Here is a 22506-nt window from a genome sequence, read left to right as displayed (position 1 = left end):
CAAGGCTGACCTGTAGTGCCCTGGTCTGGGGCGGGCAGGTGTCCCTGCACCCAGCCTTTTACCTTCATCTTCGTGACTCTCCGCTCCGTGATCTTCGCTTCTCTCTGCCTGAGGTTGGTGGGTCCCCAGTGCTTCTGATCACCTGGCGCCCAGAGCCTGCAGGCCGGCAGGGTCGGGTCAGGGTTTCTTCTCGTGTCCCCAGCGAGTCTTAGGGGTCAGGTGGCAGAGGGACGGGAGCATTGCTCGTCATGGTGAGGGTGCTCAGAGCTCTGCCTCTTCCTTGACCTCTCCTGCCCCAGGGCCGAGCGTCTGGGCTGCGCGCGCCTCTGTGCCCTCGGAGGAAGCAGCCTGGTTCACGTGGAATTCCCCCGCTTCTCCCCAGGGGACCCTCATCCAGCACCTGAAGGAGCACATTCTTCACGGCAACATGACCAGCAGTGACATCATCCTGTATTACACCACGGTGAGTGCGGGTGCTGTGCTGAGACGGGTGCCCTCCCCCTCCTCCGCGCCCCTCCCAGGATGGGCTTTGGTTCATTCAGGTAGGGAGGACTTTATCTTTACTCTTCTTTTTGCCTCTGCACCTTTGCACATGTCAGGAGCCAGAAGCGCAGCTCGAGCTGCAGGCAGCGTGCGCCAGACCCTGGGCTGCGTGCGCCAGACCCCAGGCCGCGTGCACCAGACCCTGGGCCGCGTGTGCGAGACCCTGGGCCGCGTGCGCCAGACCCTGGGCTGCGTGCGCCAGAACCCGGGCCGCGTGCGAGCAGCCCCTCCTGCGGGATCCTTCGCTCTTGCTCTCTTTCTCTCCCTCCCGGCGGCTGCCCACTTGAATCTCGGCACCAAGGTCGAGCACCAGCCTGGCCCGTCCCCCTGTGTTGACCTCGGTTGCCGCTGGGAGCCCTGGAGCCCTGGGGAAATCTAGAGAAACCGAGGAGACTGTTACTTCAGTCTCTTGAGCCTGTGGAGGTGGGGATGAGTGTCACGTGACGGAAATCTGTGGCTCAACCTGGGGGACAGGAACTTACCAGAGATGCCATGAGGACGGTCAGTTCTTAGTCGTGTGCAATAGTAAAGGGACTCTGACCAGTTGAGGTGGAAAAGGAATTTACTGGAAGGCCGTGGGGTGGCGTGCTGAGAGGCAGAATAACGGCCCCAAAGGTTCCCATGTCCTCACTCCTGGAGCCCGTGCGTGTCACCTGATGCGGCAAAGGGGCTCTGCAGATGTGATTCGGCTGCGGCTCCGGAGACCGGGAGAGTGTCCTGCGTTATCCGGGGCCCAGGGTGATCACCAGGGTCCTTACAAGAGGGAGGCAGGAGCGGTGGAGCCAGAGGGGGCGGACGACAGAGCAGAGGCCAGAGCGCGGTGGGTCCATGAGCCAAGGAGCGCGGGGGCGCCTTGAAGCTGGAAAAGGCAAAGAAAGACCCTCCCCTGGAGCCTCCAGAAGGAACTCCCAGCCCCGCTGACACCTGAGTTTGGACACCCGACCTTCAGGACTCTCAGACAGTACATTTAGGCCACTGGGTTTGTGGCCGTTGTTTACAGCAGCCAGAGGAAGGGCATGCAGGGTGGCTCGAGCAGTTACTTCCATGGCTGGGGATCCAGGCGTGAGACCAGGCGGGGCCTGCGGGCGGCTGCGCGTGCAGCTGAGAGCCGCCGCTGTACTGCAGCGCCCGCGGGAGGCCCGCGGTCCTGCGCCCAGGACGGAGGTGGCCCTGCTTCCAGCCCTTCCCGTGGGTTAGTGTGGAGCGGGCGTCATCGAACCAGAGCTTGAGCTCAAGGTGCTGGAGCTGTTCCCGACGCTGCTGAACCCTGGAAGGTGAACGGTTAACAAGCCGAAGGAAGTGCTGTTTGTCCCAAGGGAAGAAAACTCAAAATCAGCTTTTTCCAAGACCGCAAATGTCCAGGGGCTCCAGAGTGATTTGGCTCCCATTTCCGGTCTGAGTTCTCAAGGAAGCAGAACGCTGAGGCATCTTCCTAACCTGGGAGGTTGAGGCCCAGGCCCTGCTGCTTCCCTGGTGCCAGGGCCCCAGGACCCGTTGCAGACACAGGAGGGAGCACTGACGTGCGACCAGGCGCAGGTCTCCCTGTGTGCCCAGCCGTAAATCCAGGGCTGTGGGCCAAATGATTTGGGTTTCTTTCAGCTGCAGGCTTTCCTTCTATCCCCCTCCCCCATCGTGAACAGTGAGTGGTGCTGGGTCCCCGCCAGGCTCTGCCAGGCTCCGGCCCTTTCAGACAGGAAGCCCAGCCCTGGGGCGTTAATGGAGCAGCGTTTTGAATTGCAGAACCCCACCCCCGGGGCAGCCACAGCTACGCTGACCTCCAACTCAGCTGCCTCCCTGGGACACGGTGAGGGGACAATGGAAGGACTCAAGGATCCAGAGCAGTTCTCTCGAAAGCAGTTCACTTTTCTGGGAAGCATCCTGCCCACGAAGGACGGGGCTGTTGCATTTTTCGGTGGAGGATGCCGGGTGCCAGCAGCAGCCTTGGGTGCCCCCAGCCGGCCCCAGCCAGGCCTGTGCTGTCGCTTGCTGACTTACTTTAACAGTTGGACAGTGAGGTGGCCGGGATGCAGTGCTGCCTATTACAGTAATTCCTTGGGAACTCCCCGGCGGTCCAGTGGTTAGGACTCCACAGCTTCACTGCCGAGGGCCCGGGTTCAATCCCTCGTTGGGGAACTAAGATCCCACAAGCCGTGCTGTGAGGCCAAAAAAAAAAGAAAAGCAAAAAAGATTCCTTATTAGAAGAAACTCAACTTAGGATGTTAAAACCCTTAAAAAAAAAAAAAGGCAACTCAACTAAATGGAGGTTCTCGTGTGACCCCCTGGTTCCCTTTGCCGTTTCCATGGTGCCAAAGGGGGAGCACAGGTTGGTCATCGTGCTTCTACCCGCGTCACTCACACTGTTGTGACCTGTCTGCGGATTCTTAACTGCCACTTGGGTGCCACCTCACGTGGCCGCCTGGTCCCCGGTGGCGGGATTCTGACCTGGGGACACCGGGTGACCTGGGACACTGGGCCGCATCTGCTCCAGGCTCATGGATGGGCATCCGCCTGCCCTCGTTGCTTACGGGCTGGAATTGGGTTGTTTTGCCCTCTGGACAGAGATTCCTGCTTCCTTGTTCTGTCGCTATATTGCTTTAGGCCGGAATCTCCTACAAATTCTCCCAGCGTGGATGGGAGTGCCATTGTCAGTGGGGCTATGAGCACACTCTTTGGCTGTGAAAATTTTTTTAATTAAAAAAAAAATGCTCTACTTACACGTGGTAAGCATTTCATGCAGCACATGGGAACTTGGTGAGAGGTTGGCGTCTTCCAGGGCCCAGAGGCAGCCACGTCCGCCCTGCTCACTGCCCTGCCCCTCGGGCCCCTTTGCAGGCCCAGGGGTGGGGCTGGGGGTTCTGTATACGAATGGGGCACTGCACACCCTCTGCCGGGCTGGCCCTGCCCCTTTACGGTCTGTCTTCGAGACGGTTCTGCACAGAGCCAGGCCTCGTTCTTTTGGATGGCTGCGCAGTGGCTGACTCCTGAGTGCTTGCTGGGTGCCAGGCGCTGTTTCCCACGTCCGACCCGGGTTGCCTGCTGCAGCGCCCAGGGTTCCCTGCACGTGTGCACCACGTGACCACGCAGCGGGCATCTCTGTTGCCTTCGGTCCCTTGTCACCAGTGAGGCTGCAGGAAACGTTCTCCGACATGTCTTAGTGCACACGTGTGCGTTGATCCCTGCCATAAACTCTTTTAATTTTTATTTTTATTTTGGCTTCATTGGGTCTTTGTTGCTGCGCGCGGGCTTTCTCTAGTTGCTGCGAGCGGGGGCTACTCTTTGCTGCGACGCGTGGGCTTCTCATTACGGTAGCTTCTCTTGTTGCGAAGCAGGGGCTCTAGGCGCGCGGGCTTCAGTAGTTGTGGCATGCGGGCTCAGTAGTTGTGGCACACGGGCTCAGTAGTTGTGGCACGCGGGCTCAGTAGTTGTGGCACACGGGCTCAGTTGCTCCGCAGCACGTGGGGTCTCCCCAGACCAGAGATTGAACCCGTGTCCCCTGCACTGGCAGGTGGATTCTTAGCCTCTGCGCCACCAGGGAAGTCCCTTACCGTAAACCGTTGACGGGAATTGCTGGGGCAGAGTGTTGTGCGTTTGGGCCGGGCAGTTCTTGGCTACTTTGGCTCAGCATCGGGTGGTTTTCTGGGGATGTGAGAGGCTGCGTGACGGGGCCGAGGGGAGCTGGCCCGGCACTGGGTTGACACGTGTTCCCTTCTGTCTGCTCCAGGTCGGCTGGATGATGTGGAACTGGATGGTGTCTGCTCTCGCCACGGGGGCGGCCGTGGTCCTATACGACGGCTCCCCGCTGGTGCCCACCCCCAATGTGCTCTGGGACCTGGTCGACAGGATCGGGTAGGTACCCGGGACACTCAGACACAGGGTGGCCGCTCTGAGGATCTGGGTGCCGTCTCTGGAATGCTTTGCCACCCTTGATGTCCCCCTCTTGGTGGGGGTGGCTGTGTGAGGGTTGGAGGTGCCAGGAGTAGGTGAAGCTGTCAAGGAGGGTGGGAAGGGGTGGGCGCCCCTGACAGGGACTGACCATGGAGACCCATGTAGTGCGGAGGGGGCTGCCCCACCCCTCAGGGCCCAGGGGTGAGCTCTGAAACCTCGGGCACCGGGAGAGGGAACGTGGTCTTTTTTTTGTAACTCTGGATTCTAAGAACTTGCAGAGCTGCGACCCAGAAGAGAGGCAGACTGAGGGCTGATGAGAGCTTTGTTTCACGCGGGGCCCGTGGCCGCAAGGGTGATAGAGAATGACCCAGGCTGAACGTACATACCTGTTCGGGGGACGGTGTGGAGATGCCCATCCAGGGGAGGGCAGGTCTGTCTCTGGGGCGTTCCCAGTGTTTGGCCTTCCCACCTGCCTTTCTGCGAGCCCTCAGGGCTGGCCAGCGCCTCGAGGGTCTCCCAAGACTCAGCAGGGTGCTTCCAGATGCCCCGCTGCCCGTACTGCAGAAGGGCCTCCCCGCAGTCCTGTGAACAGGACGGCAAGCGGGCATCCTGATGGCAGAGGCAGCGGCCAGCTAAGGGGCAGCATCGGGGGAAGGGTGGAGTGGCCCCTCTTCTCCCCCAGCCCCTCATCGCCATCGCCAGGAACCGTCCAAGACCCTGTTCCGTCGGCCCTTTCTTTGCTGATGAATTAATCATAGGCGGCTGACGCATTCTCGCCACTGCGGCTGCTGGTCGCCGTTGGCCTAATGATCGTGTTCCCAAGAACGAGAACACGGAAGCTGGCAGGGCTCCCGTGGCCCAGAAGTTAGCCACGCTCTGCAATGTTCTAATTACGTTACCTTTGAGTCCATTTACATTGGGGAAACAGGAGGAACCGCTAATGTTCTTAAATCCTTGGGCATTAATATTTGAAGTATAACGTTGGCCTGGGTGATATTTAAATCCTGACATTTGGCTCACAGTATTAGCGAGGAAATTTATTTCCTAATGAGCTTGTTGCCAGTGAAAGGTTAATCAAATCCCTGGGAAGATCTCTGCCCTGAATACCTGTAAGCCACACTCAGGAGGAGACACTCTGGACGTGTATGCCTGTGCCACGGGAGGAGGGATGGAGAGAGAAAGGTACATCCCCGGTGCTTAGAGCTAATGAAGTTGAAGGATGGAAGGCCCAGGCAGACCCAGCTTTGCGTGTGTGTACGTGCACACGTGTGAGTGTGTATGCACCTGAGTGCGAACGTGTGAGTGTGTATGTGCATGTGCACAGGTGCACGAGTGTGAGCACGCATGTCTGTGAATGTGTGCAGGTGTGCGTGTGCACACATGTGTATGTGCATGTGCGCACATGTGTATATGCAGGTGCACATACACTTATGTGCACAGGAAAGTGGGTGTGTGAGAGTATGTGCACACGTGGGTGTGAGAACACCCATGCCTGTGGATGAGTGTGTGTGTGCATGCATGTGATTGTGTGCATGTGGGAGTGCGTTCGCAGCCCTGTGGTTTGGGTTTGTGTAGAACGCACGTGCTGGGCCTCCGCCTTACATCCTGGTTTGGCCTGTGCCCCGGACGCCAGCTGAGCCGTGGCCTTGGCCGTCCTCAGGGCCCCTCTGGCCTGGCCCTTCACCCGGCTGGGGGGGGCTCATCTGCTGAGGTCAGCGAGGCAGGTGCCACTCGTTGGCCTGTGAGGGGCGCCCGAAGGGCAGCACGGCGCTCCAGCCGTCCACGCGGGTGACAGGAGAGGGGGCAGGTCAGACGGGGCGGGATGCCTTCATTCCAGCCCTGCCACCTCCTGACGCTGAAGTAACACCAAATCAAACGTGCTTTCACCTAGAATCCTGCGGGTTTGTGGCAGGAGGAGCGACGCTTCAGCGCTGGCAGGGCGGGCAGGGGCCTCGCAGTGCGACTTAAGGGCCTCTCATGTTTAAAATAACGTTGATGCGCTTAGGGACGAAATCCTCGTTGATTGTCATCGTGTCAGCGCACAGGCTTACTAACACGTTTCATAACTGAGCAGTTATTTTGCAGACGTGAACAAGGTTGAAGGAGGGATTGTCCTCTTTGTTTGGGGTGTGTTGCTGGGCTCTCCAGGTCTGGGCCGGGGAACATTCTGGTTGGGGTCAGGGCAGAACTCTGGGGTCTTTGTCCGGGTTTGCAACTGGGCAGGCAGTTCACGTTTAGGACTGCGGGACGCGTGTTGCAGGCCAGGGCAGCGGCGGGTGCCGAGGCCCCAAGGGGACCGAGATGGGGGTCGTGCGGAGGCTGGGAGGAGGCCCTCGTGGCTGCATGTGGGCAGTCGATTCGGGCGGTGGAGCTGGATGAGGGGGGAGGGCAGGGTCCCCCAGGGATTTCGGGGCTGTGCCTCGGGGCGGGTGTCTTCCGCGTGACGTGGCACCCCGTTGGGGCGTTGAACTTGGGGGCGCTACACGATCCCCCCGCGAACTGCGGGGTCGAGGGCAGACTGGGGAGACCGGGGCTCAGGCTGGCGGAGCCGTGGAGGAGCTGCGTCTGCAGGGGGCTTCTTGCAGGGCTCCGGGCTGGGGCGAGCCGGGGAGCCGCCTCGTTCCTCGTGGGGTGCTTCCCAGCAGCACTCGCGAAAAAGACACAGCGCCGAGCACACAGGCACGGGCGCCTGCGCTGCATGAGCTCTGTGATTTTTAAACTGCCTTACCCAAGCCTGGAGACAGACGGGGAGGCCTGGCCGTTCCTTCACACAGCAGGCCTGGGGCCCAGCCCCGGGGACGCCGTGGCAGTCTTTACACATCGCCGAGGGCGCGGTTTGCAGACAGACACCTGCGACTTGGGGAGAGGGGACGGATGGGGGCTGAGCAGAAATCCGCGTGCTGCGCTGTGTGGCTGGTGGCTGGAGATCTCTACCTGTGGCTGGGGCCGTCACTGCTGTCCGTCAGCATGTGATGGGCCCCTGGTCTCCTGTTGAAATACGGGTGACGCCTTCATTCTCAGAGGGTCTGGAATCAGCTAATCAGACTCCCTGAGTTTATGGAGTAAGTGAGGAGGGGGTGGGGACTGTGTACGTTTCCTGGTCCCCACGACCTCCCAGCTCCCAAAACAGCCTTCACCAAGGACACAGCGACCCAGGAAGTGTCCGCGGTCTTAGTGGTTGCAGGGTGTCCCGGTGAAGTGAAGAAGAGAAAGGGACTGGAGGCATGAAGGACAGTAGTTTTGAGCCGTGGATTCTGCCCCTCCCAGCCCAGCCGGCCCTGGTTCTGTGTGTCTGTGCCTCTGAGCTCTGTCAAGCACCAGATAGCACAGGGCTGTCTCCCTGGAATGAATCTCGCCAGCCAGGTGCGAAGGGATGGGTTTTGCCGCCCAGAGGGGCAGGAGGGACCTGGATTTTATGGCCTCCTTCAGCCCCCAGGAGAAGACAGCCATTAGTTAGGAAGGTAGAGCTTTCTAGGAAGGAAACAGAACATGAAGTAACGCTCTCCCCTTGAAAACACAATGACTTATACTCAGCATAACGTGTTGTTCTCAATGCAAACTTGGGGATAAAGGACTAGATTCTAAATGTTCAAAAAGAGAAGAAGAGTGGTTTTCTAAGTTTCATAAAAATGTGAGCTTATTTAAGGAAGGGAGATGGGTCAGGAATCCCAGGCCTGGCACCTGTCCTAACAGAAGCTCCCACGGCCTCTCCACTCCCTGGAAAACGATCGCGAGCGCTCAGAACTTGAGGGGTCTTGATTCTGTGTCCTCCTTTGGTCCCCCTGAGAGAAAACGTCCTGCAGCTGGGAAGATGGTGGGTTTATGTGCAGACAGTTGTTTTAAGTAGAGCCAAAGGGTAAAGGGAGCCCGGGTGCTCTGCAGACGTGTCAGTGCTGGCCTCAGAGTAACGCAGGTGTTGTAACTGGCTTTCAACTACATATTAAGCGTTAATTCAACCCGGAAAAATGACGTGTCTTGGATTTTGCAACCTCGTCCGAAATGGGTCACTAATTTGAGAAAGCTTCGGTGCCTGGAATATGCAAGAGCCTTGACGAGTTTCCGGTGTCTTCTTAACTCCAGCATCACCATCCTTGGAACAGGTGCGAAGTGGCTGTCAGTGCTGGAAGAGAAAGACGTGAAGCCAGGTAAGTGTGCCTCCCAGGGTGTCCGTTCCCTGTCTCGCCAGCCGCGGAAGTCAGATCCACTCTGTTACCTGGTTCCTGCAAGCCAGGCAGAGGGTGTCGGGTTTGGCTCTAATCTCTCAGTGATTCTGGCTCTAGTGGAAACTCACAGTCTGCAGACGCTGCGCACGATCCTGTCCACCGGCTCCCCCCTGAGCGCCCAGAGCTACGACTATGTCTACAGGTGCGTCAAGAGCAGCGTCCTCCTGGGCTCCATCTCAGGTACGGCCCCCGCCATGTGCCTGTGCCGTGGAGAAGGTTCTGGAAGAGCCAGAGGACTCGGGGACCAGGCTTGGCCGTTAAGCGTGCTTCCCCTGTGACCCAGCGAGTCCACCGGCTTGAATTTATCTGCGTGAACAGTCAGCAGGGCATGCACGTTTGCACGGTCGATGTTCCTTATTCTCGGTAGTTATGTTCTAGGGAGAGGCTATAAACACTGAGTTAGCCATTGCTGAACCTTTGCCGGGGGTGGAGAGCGTACATACACTCCGCACCCTGATCGTAACCTTAGATCCTAAACAACTCATCCTGGTAGATTCTGTTTTCTTTACAAAAGAGAAAACAAGGTTCGCACGTGCCAAGTGACTGGCCTGAGGCCACCCACTAGCTGGGTACAGAGTGGGATTCAAACCCGGTCCTGCCGCCTCACAGCCGAGCTTCCCGCCCGCCCAGCGCATCCTTTGGTCCTCCCCGGAGCCCGCCTGGTGGGCAGGGGTGCTGCTGTCGGATAGGCGTGGAGCTGTCTGCTGGGCCGGCCCAGCCCATCTCGGGGCAGCCACGTCTGTTAGGCTCTTGGCCTGTCCTCCTGCCGCTGTCCCAAGCGCCCCAGCTCCAATCCGGAAGCAACGGAAGCAGCACTTCTGCTCCCAGCGCTGTGCTCCGTTGGGGCGCGAGACTGTCCCGAGCTTGCTGGTCACGGCCGTGAACGCGATTCTCCCGTCTTCATGGGACGTGCCAGCCGGTACCTCGAGGTGTCTGGAGGAGGGAGGCAGGTCAGCACGCTTCGATTCTGCCCGGAATTAATCCTGCCAGTTGTTGAAGCACTGAAACATTTTATGTGGGTTTCAATCACCCTGCCCCACCCCGTTCGTATACACAGAGCGTGATCAGGGAGAAGACACTTCTTAAATCACAAGGCTGTCTTTTCAGGTGTACAAACAGGTGTAAAGGGGAGCACGGACACCAGTGTCCGGATCGCCGAGTCTAGGAAGGGACCAAGTCGGGGCTCCATGTATGCCCTCTGCCCACAGCCTCCCCCCCTTTCCTCCCTGGGCTGCCGTCTCCAACCCCTGTGCGCCCCGGTGGGCTCCGTGCGTGTCCCTCTGCCCACAGAGCATCCCGCACCGCGGGCACGTGCGAGGGGGCAGTTGTCACTGGCTGGGCCCAGGTTCAGGCGTTAATGCCACTCCCTCTCGATGACACCTGGGGTCCGACTCTTTTTCGAGCCCCTCCCTGAAGCGGAGTGTTTCGCATCCAGCACGTGCTCTCGTGCGGGAGACTCGCACTCCAGGGACCACAGGGTTTCTGCTTCTCCGATGATTAAGTGAACATAAACCACAGCAAAGAGACTCTGCACGTGACCCGCCTGCCGCGGCAGTTCCTGCAGACAGGCCTGATGGGGCGAAGCTTCCACTTCCGTGAACCTGAGTCTAGGATTTCCGTGCGACCACAAGAGGTCATTTATTTGGTGTCTCCTTCAGCACGTAGCCCTGGTCAGAACGATAAATCACCCGGACACGGGAGGTTCAGTCCAGTTTCTAAGTCACCTCCCCGCTCCCTCCCTGAAGAGAAGCTCAGCTCTCTGGGAATTTTTCTGTATTTATCTGGAGAAAGAGTAGTATATATTTGTCCTCCGGGGTCTTTCTCCTTTATTGTTCATTAATAAAAAACATGGACAGTTTGTCTCAGTCTTCTGAAATTTTTTTTTTTTTTTTTGGCCGTGCCGTGTGGCTCGTGGGATCCTACTTCCCCAACCAGGGATCGAACCCAGGCCCTCGGCAGTGAAAGCCTGGAGCCCTAACCACTGGACCGCCAGGGAAGTCCCGGTCTTCGAATCTTGAATCTCCTTTTGTTTGCAGGTGGCACCGACATCATGTCTTGCTTCGTGGGCCAGAATCCTTCAATTCCTGTGTACAAAGGGGAAATTCAGGCCCGGAACCTGGGCATGGCCGTGGAGGTGTGGAACGAGGAAGGTGATGGCTCCAAACCCTTTCTCTCTCTGTGACGGGGTGTGAGTGGTAACTTGGATACGCTTGGATGAGTAACTTTGCTTGGGGCCAGTTCTCCAAAACGGCCCCGTCTGAGGGGCCGGCCCCTGCCACCGCTCGCAGACTGACAGCCCCCGAGCCTGGCTGAACACCCGCCGGGCTCCCCGGCCTCCTGCAGCCCGTCCGGCTGAGGGGAGTAGGTGTTGGCCTGCAGCACAGACGGCGGGCCACGTGCTTGGAACGCCAGGCAGGCATGCAAACTTTGGGGACGCTGCTGAGGCCACCCCACTGCCTCAGCAGCCTCGTGCCCTGACCCTGGCGAGGACCCAGAGTGAGATGCAGGACCCGAGGGGCAGCACGATACCGTTTGTGCGGTGTTTAGAAACACGCAAAATGACATGTTGTTCAGGTGTATGTAGGTGTGGTAAAATTATTAGTCCACATAAGGGAACGGTACAGGATTGAAGTTGAGCGAGAGCGGGGGGAGCGTGGTGGGGAGCAGTAGCGTGGCTTTCGGTGATGCCGGGCTGATGGGCATATGGGCGGGGCCGGCTGCATGGCTTTGGATGTGTCTGAAATACTCTGTGATAGCTCATAGCTTAAAAAAGGAGAGAAGGAGAGAAAGAGAGCCGGGGTGTTTGGCTGTGGCGTGTGCTCAGTTTAGCTCTCTTTTCTCCCCGGCCAGGAAAGGCAGTCTGGGGGGAGAGCGGTGAACTGGTGTGTACCAAGCCGCTCCCCTGTCAGCCCACGCACTTTTGGAACGACGAGAACGGCAGCAAGTACCGGAAGGCGTATTTCTCCAAATTCCCAGGTGGGTCGGGATGCAGGTGGAGCTGCCCAGATTCCCGCCCGGGCTGGGCCTTCGGTGTCTAATTCTGTAGGCGCCTGCCCCCTGCCGGCCCCCCCCAAAGCCCGGTGAGGCTGCTCGCAGCTCATTCCTCCAGGGGGGCAATGATGAATTTTTGATCAGTATCTGGTCACCGTCAGCTTGAAGCCATCTTACGAAACCCTAATCTGGGTTTAGATTACTCTTAACCACCCTCTGTGCCCGGAGCCCCTTGGCCCGGAGCCCTGCTCCTGGCCGCCGGCACGACCCGCTGGTTTGGCTGCGTAGGGCCGGAGGCCCGCTCGCTTACCCAGGCTCGTCTGCCTGTTCGGGGAGAGATGCGTGTGCGAGAGGTGTCTGGCTGGGGTCTCCTCTGTCTCACATCCCATCAACCAGTCCTCGTGGAGGTGATGGGAGAAGAGAGCTTTTGCAGCGGGATGATTAATTCCAGGCCGTCACTCACTCAGGCTGCCACCCTCCGTTCAGCTTCGGAGTGGTGTCTTGCCCCAGAGCTGGAAAGTCTCTTTATTTAAAGCTCTGATTCCTGCCTCCTTATCTTATTTCATAAGCAACCTCGAGTGATCGCAGCTATGTAACTCATAATGTAGCGAGCCTTCTGCTCCAGAGTTATTTACACCTAAGTACTTGCTCTCTTCAACCTCTAGAAAGGTAATTCTGTTTTGCATAAATCACAAGTGGTGAATCAGAAAGCGGCAGGTGACCATTGGGGGTAGAAGGTGCCACGAGTCCGTCCCGTTTCTCTACTCGGCCTTGCGTGTTCCCGTGTAATGTCCCACATAAAAGGCATTGTACCTGGCATAGCACGTCGCATTTGAGGGTAGTGGGAGCATCCCTCCCCGCCATGTGGCCTGGCCTCCATTGGATGCCTCTGCATTTAAGCCCCACCTTGGGTCCTGCCAGTGTGTAGCTGTTCAGACAGACTAAAGCAGACTAGAGAGAGAGAGAAGTTCCTCAAATGACCTTGAAGAGGAGTCGGGGCTCCTGTCCTAGGACGGGATTAGAACCTCAGCTTGAAGATCCATCTAAGAAATGACATCTCTTCATCTTCTGCAGCACTGCTCTTTGAAAACTCTTTTCTGTCACTTTTTGTTATATATGCAAGGGTTCTCATGATAAATGTCTCTCAGGATTAATTTCAGAAAAAGTTTTTATTTCCAAAGCTCTGATATTCCTTCTTGGAGGAAACAAATACTTGGTGACCTGTTATATTGTCCATTTTTGCCTTGGCTGCCAGGAAGCTCAGAGCTGCCATCATTGCCTTGTTGTAGCAGTCCTCTCACCCCAGTGCAGAGTTTCTGATCCTTTCAATAATCCCATCATATAGTTGGCTTTATAGGTAGCTTCCTCAAATACTTTCTGGAAGTAGGCATGACGTACGAATAAATACGGAGAAATAAGGGCAGGTAAGATAATGGGATCTGAAGCTGTTGGTCATGGTCAGGGTGGACACAGGCTGAACTTAGACCACTTCTCCAGGCCCAGCACTGAGAGATTCTTGGACTGTATAGGACATGGCTCGATGATAAAAGAAAACAACAAAGAAGCAAGGTCTTCCTTTCTGCAACAGGCATCCGACTTACAGACATCACTACCCTGAAAAATTAGGCCGGGTGAAAATGTAAACTGACAAGGTGCCGATATGGAGAAGTGTCCAAGAATTTATTAAGTGTCAAAAAGGAGTGCGGGGGCTTCCCTGGTGGCGCAGTGGTTGAGAGCCCGCCTGCCGATGCTAGGGGACACGGGTTCGTGCCCCGGGCCGGGAGGATCCCACGTGCCGTGGAGCGGCTGGGCCTGTGAGCCATGGCCGCTGGGCCTGCGCGTCCAGAGCCTGTGCTCCGCAGCGGGAGAGGCCACAGCAGTGAGAGGCCCGCGTACAGCAAAAAAAAAAAAAAAAAAAAAAAAAAAAGGAGTGCGGAACCGAGGGCATTGTACGCCTTCTGTGTGAGTTTTTAAAAGGAAATGTATGTGTGTGAATAATACGAGCCATTTTGATTTTCTTTGTGACTTTTAATTATCTTTAAAAACCTAATAAAAATTTAAAAGGAAATTAAAAGCAGACTTTAGAAAGATTTAGATCATTCTGATTCTTCAAAGCAATGATTTCAGCTCTGAGTTTCCTGGTAGCCAAGGCAAAAATGGAAGTATGATGGGTACAGGTGACTGAAGATGGTAAATTCCAAATAGGAGACCAGGCCTGCCCATGAGCCATCAAGATTTTGAGCTTGATGAGATGGAGCAGGCAGAGCTTCCATTGGCCCTCGTTAGCTAAACAGGTCCAGTGGTCACAGGTCCTTTAATAAGAGAAGCGTGTATGTGCAATGTGTTGTTTATTTATATTTACATTTATGTACATGGAAGGCTGGGCCATCTTTTTTTTTTTTAATGTACAGGTGTACATGCTCACTCTAAAAAGATTTCAGGCAGTAGACCTCCAGGAATTCAAAGCAGGAGAAAGGCTGGGTTTGCCCATTCATCCTGGTGTATTTGTTCACGGGTCCCATCACCGAAATGGGAGAGCACGAGGAAAATCAGAGTGAAGCAAAATCACCTGCCATGAAAACAGGAGAGTTTGAACTGCAGGCCCAGGGGCATGGAAACCTAGAAGGAAACCCTTAATTTCTCTGACGTGGCAACCGGGCACCAGCGCCTCCAGCCACTTGTGGATGCATCCCCTCAGCTCTGGTTTTGCAGGAGGTTGAAGCATGTCATTTCGTTTTCACAAATGAAAACTTCTTCCGGGAGGTTTGCATCTTCCTTTTTCTTTGCATTTCCAGGGCTTCAGTAAGGATCAGACTCATGGGAGGTCTGACTCCATATGAGCCCGACTGTGTGTGGATCTTGGCACCCAAGTTCCAAGATGAACAAGGATTCCCGGGAGGTGGGTGGGACAGGCCCTGCTGCTCTGTCTGCAGCTTGCTGTCTCCTGGGACCACCGTGTATAAGCCTGGTTTTCTGTGTAGCCATACAGATGTGCTTCTGCAAAACTTTGGCATGTCATTTGCAAGCCTAGGAATGACTTTTCCACCCGTTTGTGTAGGGGAACCCTTTAAATATCCAATTAGAAAGAGAGGTTTCAGCCACAGCAATCAGACAAGAAAAAGAAAGAAAATGCGTCCATATCGGAAGGGAAGAAGTGAAACTGTCACTGTTTGCAGATGACATGATGCTATATGTAGAAAACCCTAAAGTCTCCACCAAAAAGCTATTAGAACTAATAAGTGAATTTAGTAAAGTTGTAGGACACAAGATTAAGACACAGAAATGTGTTGTTTTCCTGTACGCTAATAATGAACTATCGGAAAGAGAAAGCAAGAAAACAATTCCTTTAGAGCTGCACCAAAAAGAATAAAATACCTAGTGGGGAAAAAGAAGAAAAGGTTTTATTTTTTAGCTTGGGGAGGAGAGAAGAAGGCCCTCGAGGCCTCCCGTCCTCTTTGCTCAGAATAAATGAGCTCATGAGGCCTTTCCTTCTCGTCCGTGGCCTCCCACGCACTGCACGCTCCCTGCAGGCGGGGGACCTGGGCTTCATCTCCGGAGAAGCCTTGGTCGTGGCTTGTAGCCACGTGTTGGGATGAGGGCCTCAACAGAGTATGTTGTCATTGGAGGGGTAGCAGCTCAGAGTCACGGGCTGACTGGGTTATTAGCACTCACAGTTGGGACGTGTGTCAAGAACTCAGAAGGAAGAGATGGCGTCCGTGAGGACCCTGCGCGGGCTTGGTCTGCCATTCTCCCCTGGCTGGATCGCAGGGGCTCTGGGGCTTATTCCAGGAGGCCAGGCAAATGAGTTCCGAGTTGCGCAGAGCCGGCAGAGCTGTGCTCTTGACCGCTCCCTCCCCCGGGACGCCTCCTCTATTTGTGGGACCCGCCGAGGGAGGAGGCCTCCAGGCAGTTCCCCTGTGAGGCGTGGCTCCTCTCTGCTGCTCCGTGTCGGGTGGAGGATGTGTCCAAAGCTGGGGCCTGATCCCGTGGATCTGTTGCTTTGGGGCATCCAGGACGGGGGCCTCCCCATGAACGACACCAGCCCAAGGGCCCAGCTGCACGCTGTGGGCCACGTCGGGGTGGCTCAGGGCGCGCGGCGTCATTGTCACCGGATTCTTCCCTCTGTCTCCGCCCTCCACGTGCCCCGGGTTTTAGCTGCTCCTTAAGCCTCTGCCCCGTGGCTGGTGCCCGAGTTCGGGCGTGGGTTACTGGGACTGTTGCAGTCGCCTCCCGCCGGGTCATGCTCCTGCTGCTTATTCTGTTACAAGGTGGGCCCCAACCCCTCCGGACCTGCTCCCTCAGCCGCCCCAGCCCACCCTCTCTTCCCAAGGCGGGGCTTGTACTTTCCCACCCTCCATTCAGAGGCCCCCCTCAAAGCTCCATTGCTCTCCCCAGTCCCCCCCTTCACATCCTCACTGCTGGGGTTGCTCTCAGGCCCCGTGAATTCCCGCAACCCTCGTTGGTACCTGCGGGAGGGGTGTTTCTTGCGCGCTGCCGCATCTCAGACCTGGGTGTAGGGCGGACCCCACTAGAAGGTGTGCCCTTGGGGGTGGGAGCTGTCTGGTTCACTTCCGCCCCCAGCCCCACATCACACCTGCTTCTGGGCCTCGGATGTGTCTGTTGACGAGAGTTACGTTGGTGTCATGCCTTCCGAGGGCGTCTGTCCAGGCAGCCGGTCAGGATCCTGTCCCCTTGGGGTGACCGAGTCCCTCTGCCCCCCCCCGCCCCCGGCAGGTGTCTGGGTGCACGGCGACTACTGCAGAATCAACCCCAAGACCAGGGGCGTCATCATGCTGGGCCGAAGGTGAGGGCCGCGGACTTGGCTTCTCTTCCCTGGGGCCCCGCTTCCCGAGGCATCCGGGCAGGGAGAGGGGGGCGCTTCCCGTGTCCTGGACCCTTCCATCTGCTCGGCCTGCGGGGTGGGTTGGCTGCCCCATTTGGGGCCTTTCCTGGGTTCTTCCTGTGTCAGCTTCCCAGGGGTGGGTCTGGGCCTGACCCACATTTCTGTGCCCTGCAGTGGTGGGTTGGGGGGCTTTGGGGTGGGAGGCCTGCGGCCGACGTGCGCCCCACGTCTTGTCTGCCGTCGCTACCGCCCTTCCTGGAGTGAAGGGGGGAGGGGTGCCCGCACCCGGGAGGGGGCACCTGTGCGGGGGGAGGGGCAGGGAGGTGGCCGATGTCCCCACACAGAGGGGACCCCCTTGATAGCTAGCTTTGAGTTTAGAGGGAGAAAGGGGGTGGTTGGGACTAGGAGCTGGGGAGGCGCCGGTGCTGACGGCATGTGGTCGTGGAAACGGGGTGACTGTCCCTGGGGCCCCTGCGATGGGCCTCACTCTGGAGCCGCCACGTGTCCACGACCTCGTCTCTCTCTCCAGCGACAGCACACTCAACCCCAACGGAGTGCGATTCGGCAGCTCGGAAATCTATAACATCGGTGAGCGTTCTCCTCTGTCCCGGCATTATTCTCAAGTCATCCAGGAGCGGCGCAAGGAGTGTCTCAGCGGGGACCTGCTTTCCAAAGATGCCACCTTTTGGCATAACTCTTGCCCCTTTGCCTCCGGGCGTGAGAATAGACATGTATGAGGGTGTCCTCCTTTCTAGAACATCCTTGTCCACACTGCTTGTAGCTCAAAAAACCTCAGGACAGGATCCTTAAGGTCCCGTGGCCCATCCCCATTCCGTTACATCTCATCCTCATGGTGAGCTCCATCAGGTTGGTCAACTGTGTCTACTCTTTATGGGTGGAGAAAGACACACAGAGAGGTTGTGTGATTGCTGGCAGTCACACAGCACCACCATCCAGGACGCCAAATAAAGACAGTGGGCCTTATGGGTGCACAGTAGAGTCACCCGTGAGCCTTAAAACGTCCCACCGGGGCCACGAAATCAGCCTCCCGGGGAGGCGGCCTCATGCGGATGGCAGAGTCCCAAAGTCATGTCAGGGTTGTGTAATCAGGGTGGAATCTCGATCCATGTGATTCCAGCCTTTCTTCCTCCCACCACTGGAGTACCCTTGCGGCACTTGATTCCTTTTCTTATTTTTAAATTTGTAATTGAGTAAGTAAGGCGGGTGCCCGGCTCCTTGTAAGACGTCAGCCCTTCCAGCGCGAGCTACGGCTCTCTGACTCTGCTGGTGATAGGTGTCCTTCTGCCTGTTCCCCGGGGCACCTGCCAGGGGGGGCAGGGGAGCCACGGCAGTCCCCATCAAGGTGGGATGGTGTGAGAGCGAGGCCCTGGCCCTGTCTCTGCAGTGGAGGCCTTCAAGGAGGTCCTGGACAGCCTGTGTGTCCCCCAGTACAACAAGGACGGGCAGGAGAGGGTGATCCTCTTCCTGAAGATGGCTTCCGGCCACACCTTCCGGCCCGACCTGGTGAAGAGGATCTGCAGCGCCATCCGCCTGGGCCTGTCCGCCCGGCACGTGCCCAGCCTCGTCCTGGAGACCCAGGGCATCCCGGTACGGCCCCCCACGAGCCCGCATGCTTCCGGAGCTCTCATCTAGATGCTTGCTCAGGCTTTATATATAGTTGGTCCCCGTTGCCTGGCAACCCCATCCTGTTTTCGGCCATCTCCCTCTCTCTTTTTTTTCTTTTTTTTTTTTTTTTTTAACTCTTCCTAAATTGCATGTAAAGCAACTTCTGCTAAATACCAGTCTTCAGAGGGTAAGCAGGCCCCGCCCGGCACGTCCAACTGGCTTTTCCTCTGTGTGGTTTTAGCGTGTGCTCAAATTATTAATGCAAAAATTAATTTTAACTTTTTAAAGAGTCGCTGGGGTGCCATTCCTCTTGCCTTTTAATCTTAAGTTCTGCCTGCAGAAAGAAGATGGGAATCTATTTAGAGGCGGAGCTCCAGAAAGCTGCCCCCCTCCCCCCAATACTTTGTTTAGGTTCTCAGTGCGGGAGGAGATGCGCTCAGATCGGATCACGGCTTTAACCTGTGGCCGCTTACAAAACGAAGGCCTCTGTCAGCCGAGAAGGCCTCTGCGTATACACGCGTGTGCGCACACAGCCGTGCAAGGGCACAGCCGAGCCAAGCCCGCAGAGTAGCTGTTCACAGAGGCGGGGACAGGAACGGGTTAACCGGGCCACCAAGGGAAGGAGAGTCTGGGGGTCGCTCCCCGAGCAGGGGCGGGCGTGTGAGGCGCAGTTAGAACCAGGGCTTTTTATACCGTCCACATATTTCCTTTCCACTTTGGTTATGCGTAGGAAGGGCCCCCGCGGCCTGGGAGTTCTTTTGTCTCACTCGGCGGGCGGGTGACTCCGGGTGACGCTGTGCAGACAGTGGCTCTCAGGGAGAGAAGGGGCTTCCTGAGTCAGTGACACTCACTGTCTTTTCCCTGGTGAGGGTCTTAGGCTTCCCTTCAGTGGATCCGTTCTGTCTGGATCTGGAACAGTTTGGGGAACTAGGATGTGAGAGTCCCCTTGGCTTTATCTTGTTGAGAATGAATCTGTGTCCTTTGCTGCCGAAATGGTGATTCCCAAACTGTATCTGCTCACGAGAAGAGTGGAGCGATTTGCTGGAAGGTGAGGAACACCCCGGCCTGTCTTTCTTTCCGTCCTCAGCCTGGCTCTTGTCCCCTGACTTCCGGGCACTCAGTTCAGCTCTCTCCTCCTCCGTCCGCTTGACCTGTGAAGTCGTTTCGAGGGTTCCCAGGGCTTTTTCAAGCGCCCTCGTGTTCTCAGATCCCTGTGGTCTGAACTAATGGAGCACTTCGGAGAGGATTCACCCTGTGCCACCAGGCTGGGGGGTGGGGGGTCTGGCCCAGCCACAGGGGCTCGGGGCTGGACACGGCCAAGGTCACGGCCGGGCGTCTGGTCACACCAAGGGGAACACAAACGGGCATCTGAGGCCCTGCCAGGCTGGAGGGCCCGGAGGCCATGACTGCCCTGATCTCAGCAGGTCTTTGTCACTGGTCACAGCTGATGTGCTGGCCCATCCTGACGGGAGGCTGTGCCTTATCTCCTGGGTAGGGGGGTAGGGAGGGGGCCAAGCAGGAGTCCAAGGACCTTCTGCCCCACCCCAGCCCTTCTCACCAAGAAGCAGGAGAAGGATTTCTTTTTTTCTTTTTTTTTTTTTGCGGTACGCGGGCCTCTCACTGCTGTGGCCTCTCCCGTTGCGGAGCACAGGCTCCGGGCGCGCAGGCCTAGCAGCCATGGCTCATGGGCCCAGCCGCTCCGCGGCATGTGGGATCTTCCCGGACTGGGGCACGAACCTGTGTCCCCTGCATCGGCAGGCGGACTCTCAACCACTGCGCCACCAGGGAAGCCCAGGGGAAGGATTTCTTCTAAAACGATGTCTTGTTTGTTTTGTCAGCTGATGCAGGCTGTTCTTGGGGCTTTAAAGCACAGAAAGCACGTGAGACGTTTGCATTTCAGGGCAAGAGGGGCTGACAACACCCCAGTGACAGGTGGTCCTTCAGAAGCCGGTGCTCAGATCCTTAATTAGTTCACACGTAGACCGAGGTTTTCAATGAATGAATTTTAATTACATCTTAGGATAAAAAAAAAAAAATGCCAGTGTGAGGAGAGATCAGGGCACCGGCGGCTTATTAAAGGGCTCTCTGTTTGTTCCAGAATTTTCCTGGTCCCTAAACACGCCAGCACAGCCGCCAAATGACCATTGGGGTTAAAGATGAAACGCGTGCTATGAATTTTAGAGGGGCCTCTGAGCATTTGGACAGAGTCCGACTATGGGAAAAGCAGTGCCCCATCTCATTCAGATGACGGTTCTGGGGGAAGATTTGCCGGAAGTTTGGCGAGGCTCTTGGACGTAGCTCACTTTCCGGTGGTCAGGGACAGTCACAGGAAGCCAGCCCACTCCTGAAATAAGCTAGTCTTTCTAATATAATAAACAGTGTAAGAAGGTAAATGTAAGTAAGAAAGAGGCAGCGTAATTTGCCGGAAGTTTGGCGAGGCTCTTGGACGTAGCTCACTTTCCGGTGGTCAGGGACAGTCACAGGAAGCCAGCCCACTCCTGAAATAAGCTAGTCTTTCTAATATAATAAACAGTGTAAGAAGGTAAATGTAAGTAAGAAAGAGGCAGCGTAACAGCGAGGCACGTCCGAGAGCTGTGTGTGCCTTCACTCATCAGCTTGCCCACAGCCTCGGGGTGATGCTCTGGTCCCCAGGTGATGTTCCAGGGGACAAACCCAGGTTAAGGAACTCGCTCACGGTCACCCACCGAGAATCGCTCGCTCTGGTCGCCCCAGGTCACGATGGTCGTTTCGGCTTGGACGTGCCCAGATGTCAGAGCTGAGGGACTTCTTTCCCCTTCGGGTCTAAACGCTCTTCCTGTCTGCTTCCTCCCCTCCCCTGGCAGTACACCGTCAACGGCAAGAAAGTGGAAATGGCCGTGAAGCAGATCATCGCTGGGAAAACCGTGGAGCACCACAAAGCCTTCTCGAACCCCGAGACCCTGGATTTGTACCGGGACGTCCCCGAGCTGCAGGACTTTTGAACCAGGCCAGCTGGCACGTCCCTGAGCCACACACGTCTGTACTGTCACTTCTGTGCGTTCAAGAAGTTACTTAGAGGGACTTCCCTGGTGGCGCAGTGGTTAGCAATCCGCCTGCCAATGCACGGGACACGGGTTCCAGCCCTGGTCCGGGAGGATCCCAAATGCCGCGGAGCAGCGAAGCCCGTGCGCCACAACTACTGAAGCCTGTGCTCTAGAGCCTGTGCTCTGCGACGAGAGAAGCCACCGCAATGAGAAGCCCGCTCGCCGCAACTAGAGAAAGCCTGGGGGCAGCAACGAAGACCCAACGCAGCCAAAAATAAATAAATGAATAAAAAAAAAAAAAAAAAAAAGAAATGACTTAGAAACCTACGGCTCTTAGAAAAGGAGTTTGCACCAAGTCTGTAGGCCTGGGGAAGAACGATTCTCTGCTCTGCGGTTTCATCTGGTGGATCCCTGAGTCTTCCACCCGCCACAGGGGGATCCTGACCTTCAGGGGCCGAAAGGGAGGGTTTGGGTTGTGTGTGTGGCAGTCTGGAGAGTGTATGTCTTTGCACACTCGCAGGGAGGAGATGGGGTCTCCTGTGCGTGCACCGGCATGGCCGACGCCTGGTCTCCATCCAGGGCCCGCAGGCATCTTGGTGACGGCTCACCCCAGGGCAGTGACCAGCCTGCAGCCTTGTACTGTGGTTCCATTTCCCTCTCTTAAGGCCCAGATCTCTTTCTTCCCTTTGTTTTCGTCTCCCGGCTCTGGCTGCCACCCTTCAGGGCCCATCTGTCTGCTGTGGCACGTTACCTGTCACGGCGCCCGTCCCAGGGTGACTTTACAGCATCTCACGGCAGATTCTCAGGACCCCGGGCCGACCGCTGCCGCTCTGTGTGTGTCACGGACAGAATCTGGGCAGCTCCTGGGGGAACCGTGTGTCACACCCAGCCACCGGTGCTCCCCAGCAGATAGAGTTCCAGTTCCCTTTGGAGAATGAGTGGGTTTCACGTTTTAATAGGATCTCTTAATTTCACGGGCTTTGAGTGGTTTGAAATTTTTTTAATGTTAATTAAGTGTGTGGTGTGTGGGTGTTTGAAGGCGTGGGTGATGTCCACGCCTGGGGAGTGTCACTCAGGGATGCGGACGAGCCCCCAGGCCACGGGTCCTGCTGCGGCAGAGCCGCTGGGCCTCAGGGGACGTGGCCTCACTGCACAGGGGGCCGGGACCTGCACATCCAAAGCTCGTCGCCAGCAGCTGTATGTACTTTTGAATGTACTGTTCAGTTCAGCCTCTTAACACTCCTGTCATCATAATGTTAATTTTTGTATTTTTTGAAACCGAGTACAGTGAACTCGGTTTCTTGAACCCTTTTCTCATGGATTATAGAAAAGGGGCAGCGCTGAGTTTACTGGAGTTAATTTATGACCACAT

General features: G+C 56.7%; 1 protein-coding gene across 5 annotated transcripts in view; it reads left to right on the top strand.

Moving 5' to 3' along the window:
* Positions 1–22111, top strand: part of AACS (acetoacetyl-CoA synthetase) — a 45800-nt gene extending 23689 nt beyond the window's left edge. The window contains exons 9-19 of one of the 5 annotated variants that reach the window (XR_014297546.1): positions 383–463; positions 4265–4389; positions 8509–8573; positions 8709–8831; positions 10688–10801; positions 11502–11627; positions 16377–16446; positions 17015–17073; positions 17891–18093; positions 18989–19159; positions 20955–21083. Coding sequence is in view for 4 of the 5 variants with exons in the window: in XM_082667748.1 (XP_082523874.1) it covers positions 383–463; positions 4265–4389; positions 8509–8573; positions 8709–8831; positions 10688–10801; positions 11502–11627; positions 16377–16446; positions 17015–17073; positions 17891–18093; positions 20955–21092 (1104 nt within the window). In the remaining variant the exon portion in view is untranslated. Of the gene's footprint in view, positions 1–382; positions 464–4264; positions 4390–8508; positions 8574–8708; positions 8832–10687; positions 10802–11501; positions 11628–16376; positions 16447–17014; positions 17074–17890; positions 18094–18988; positions 19160–20954 lie in introns of all 5 variants that reach the window. The other 4 variants (XM_082667748.1, XM_082667750.1, XM_082667749.1 and 1 more) reach the window with 4 other exon arrangements.
* Positions 22112–22506: the final 395 nt, after the last annotated feature.

This window comes from Grampus griseus (genome assembly GCF_964374135.1).
Source record: "Grampus griseus genome assembly, chromosome: 12".
NCBI classification, from domain to species: Eukaryota; Metazoa; Chordata; class Mammalia; order Artiodactyla; family Delphinidae; genus Grampus; species Grampus griseus.
Note: the sequence above shows the minus strand (reverse complement) of the source record. Positions and strands in the feature narration are given on the sequence as shown.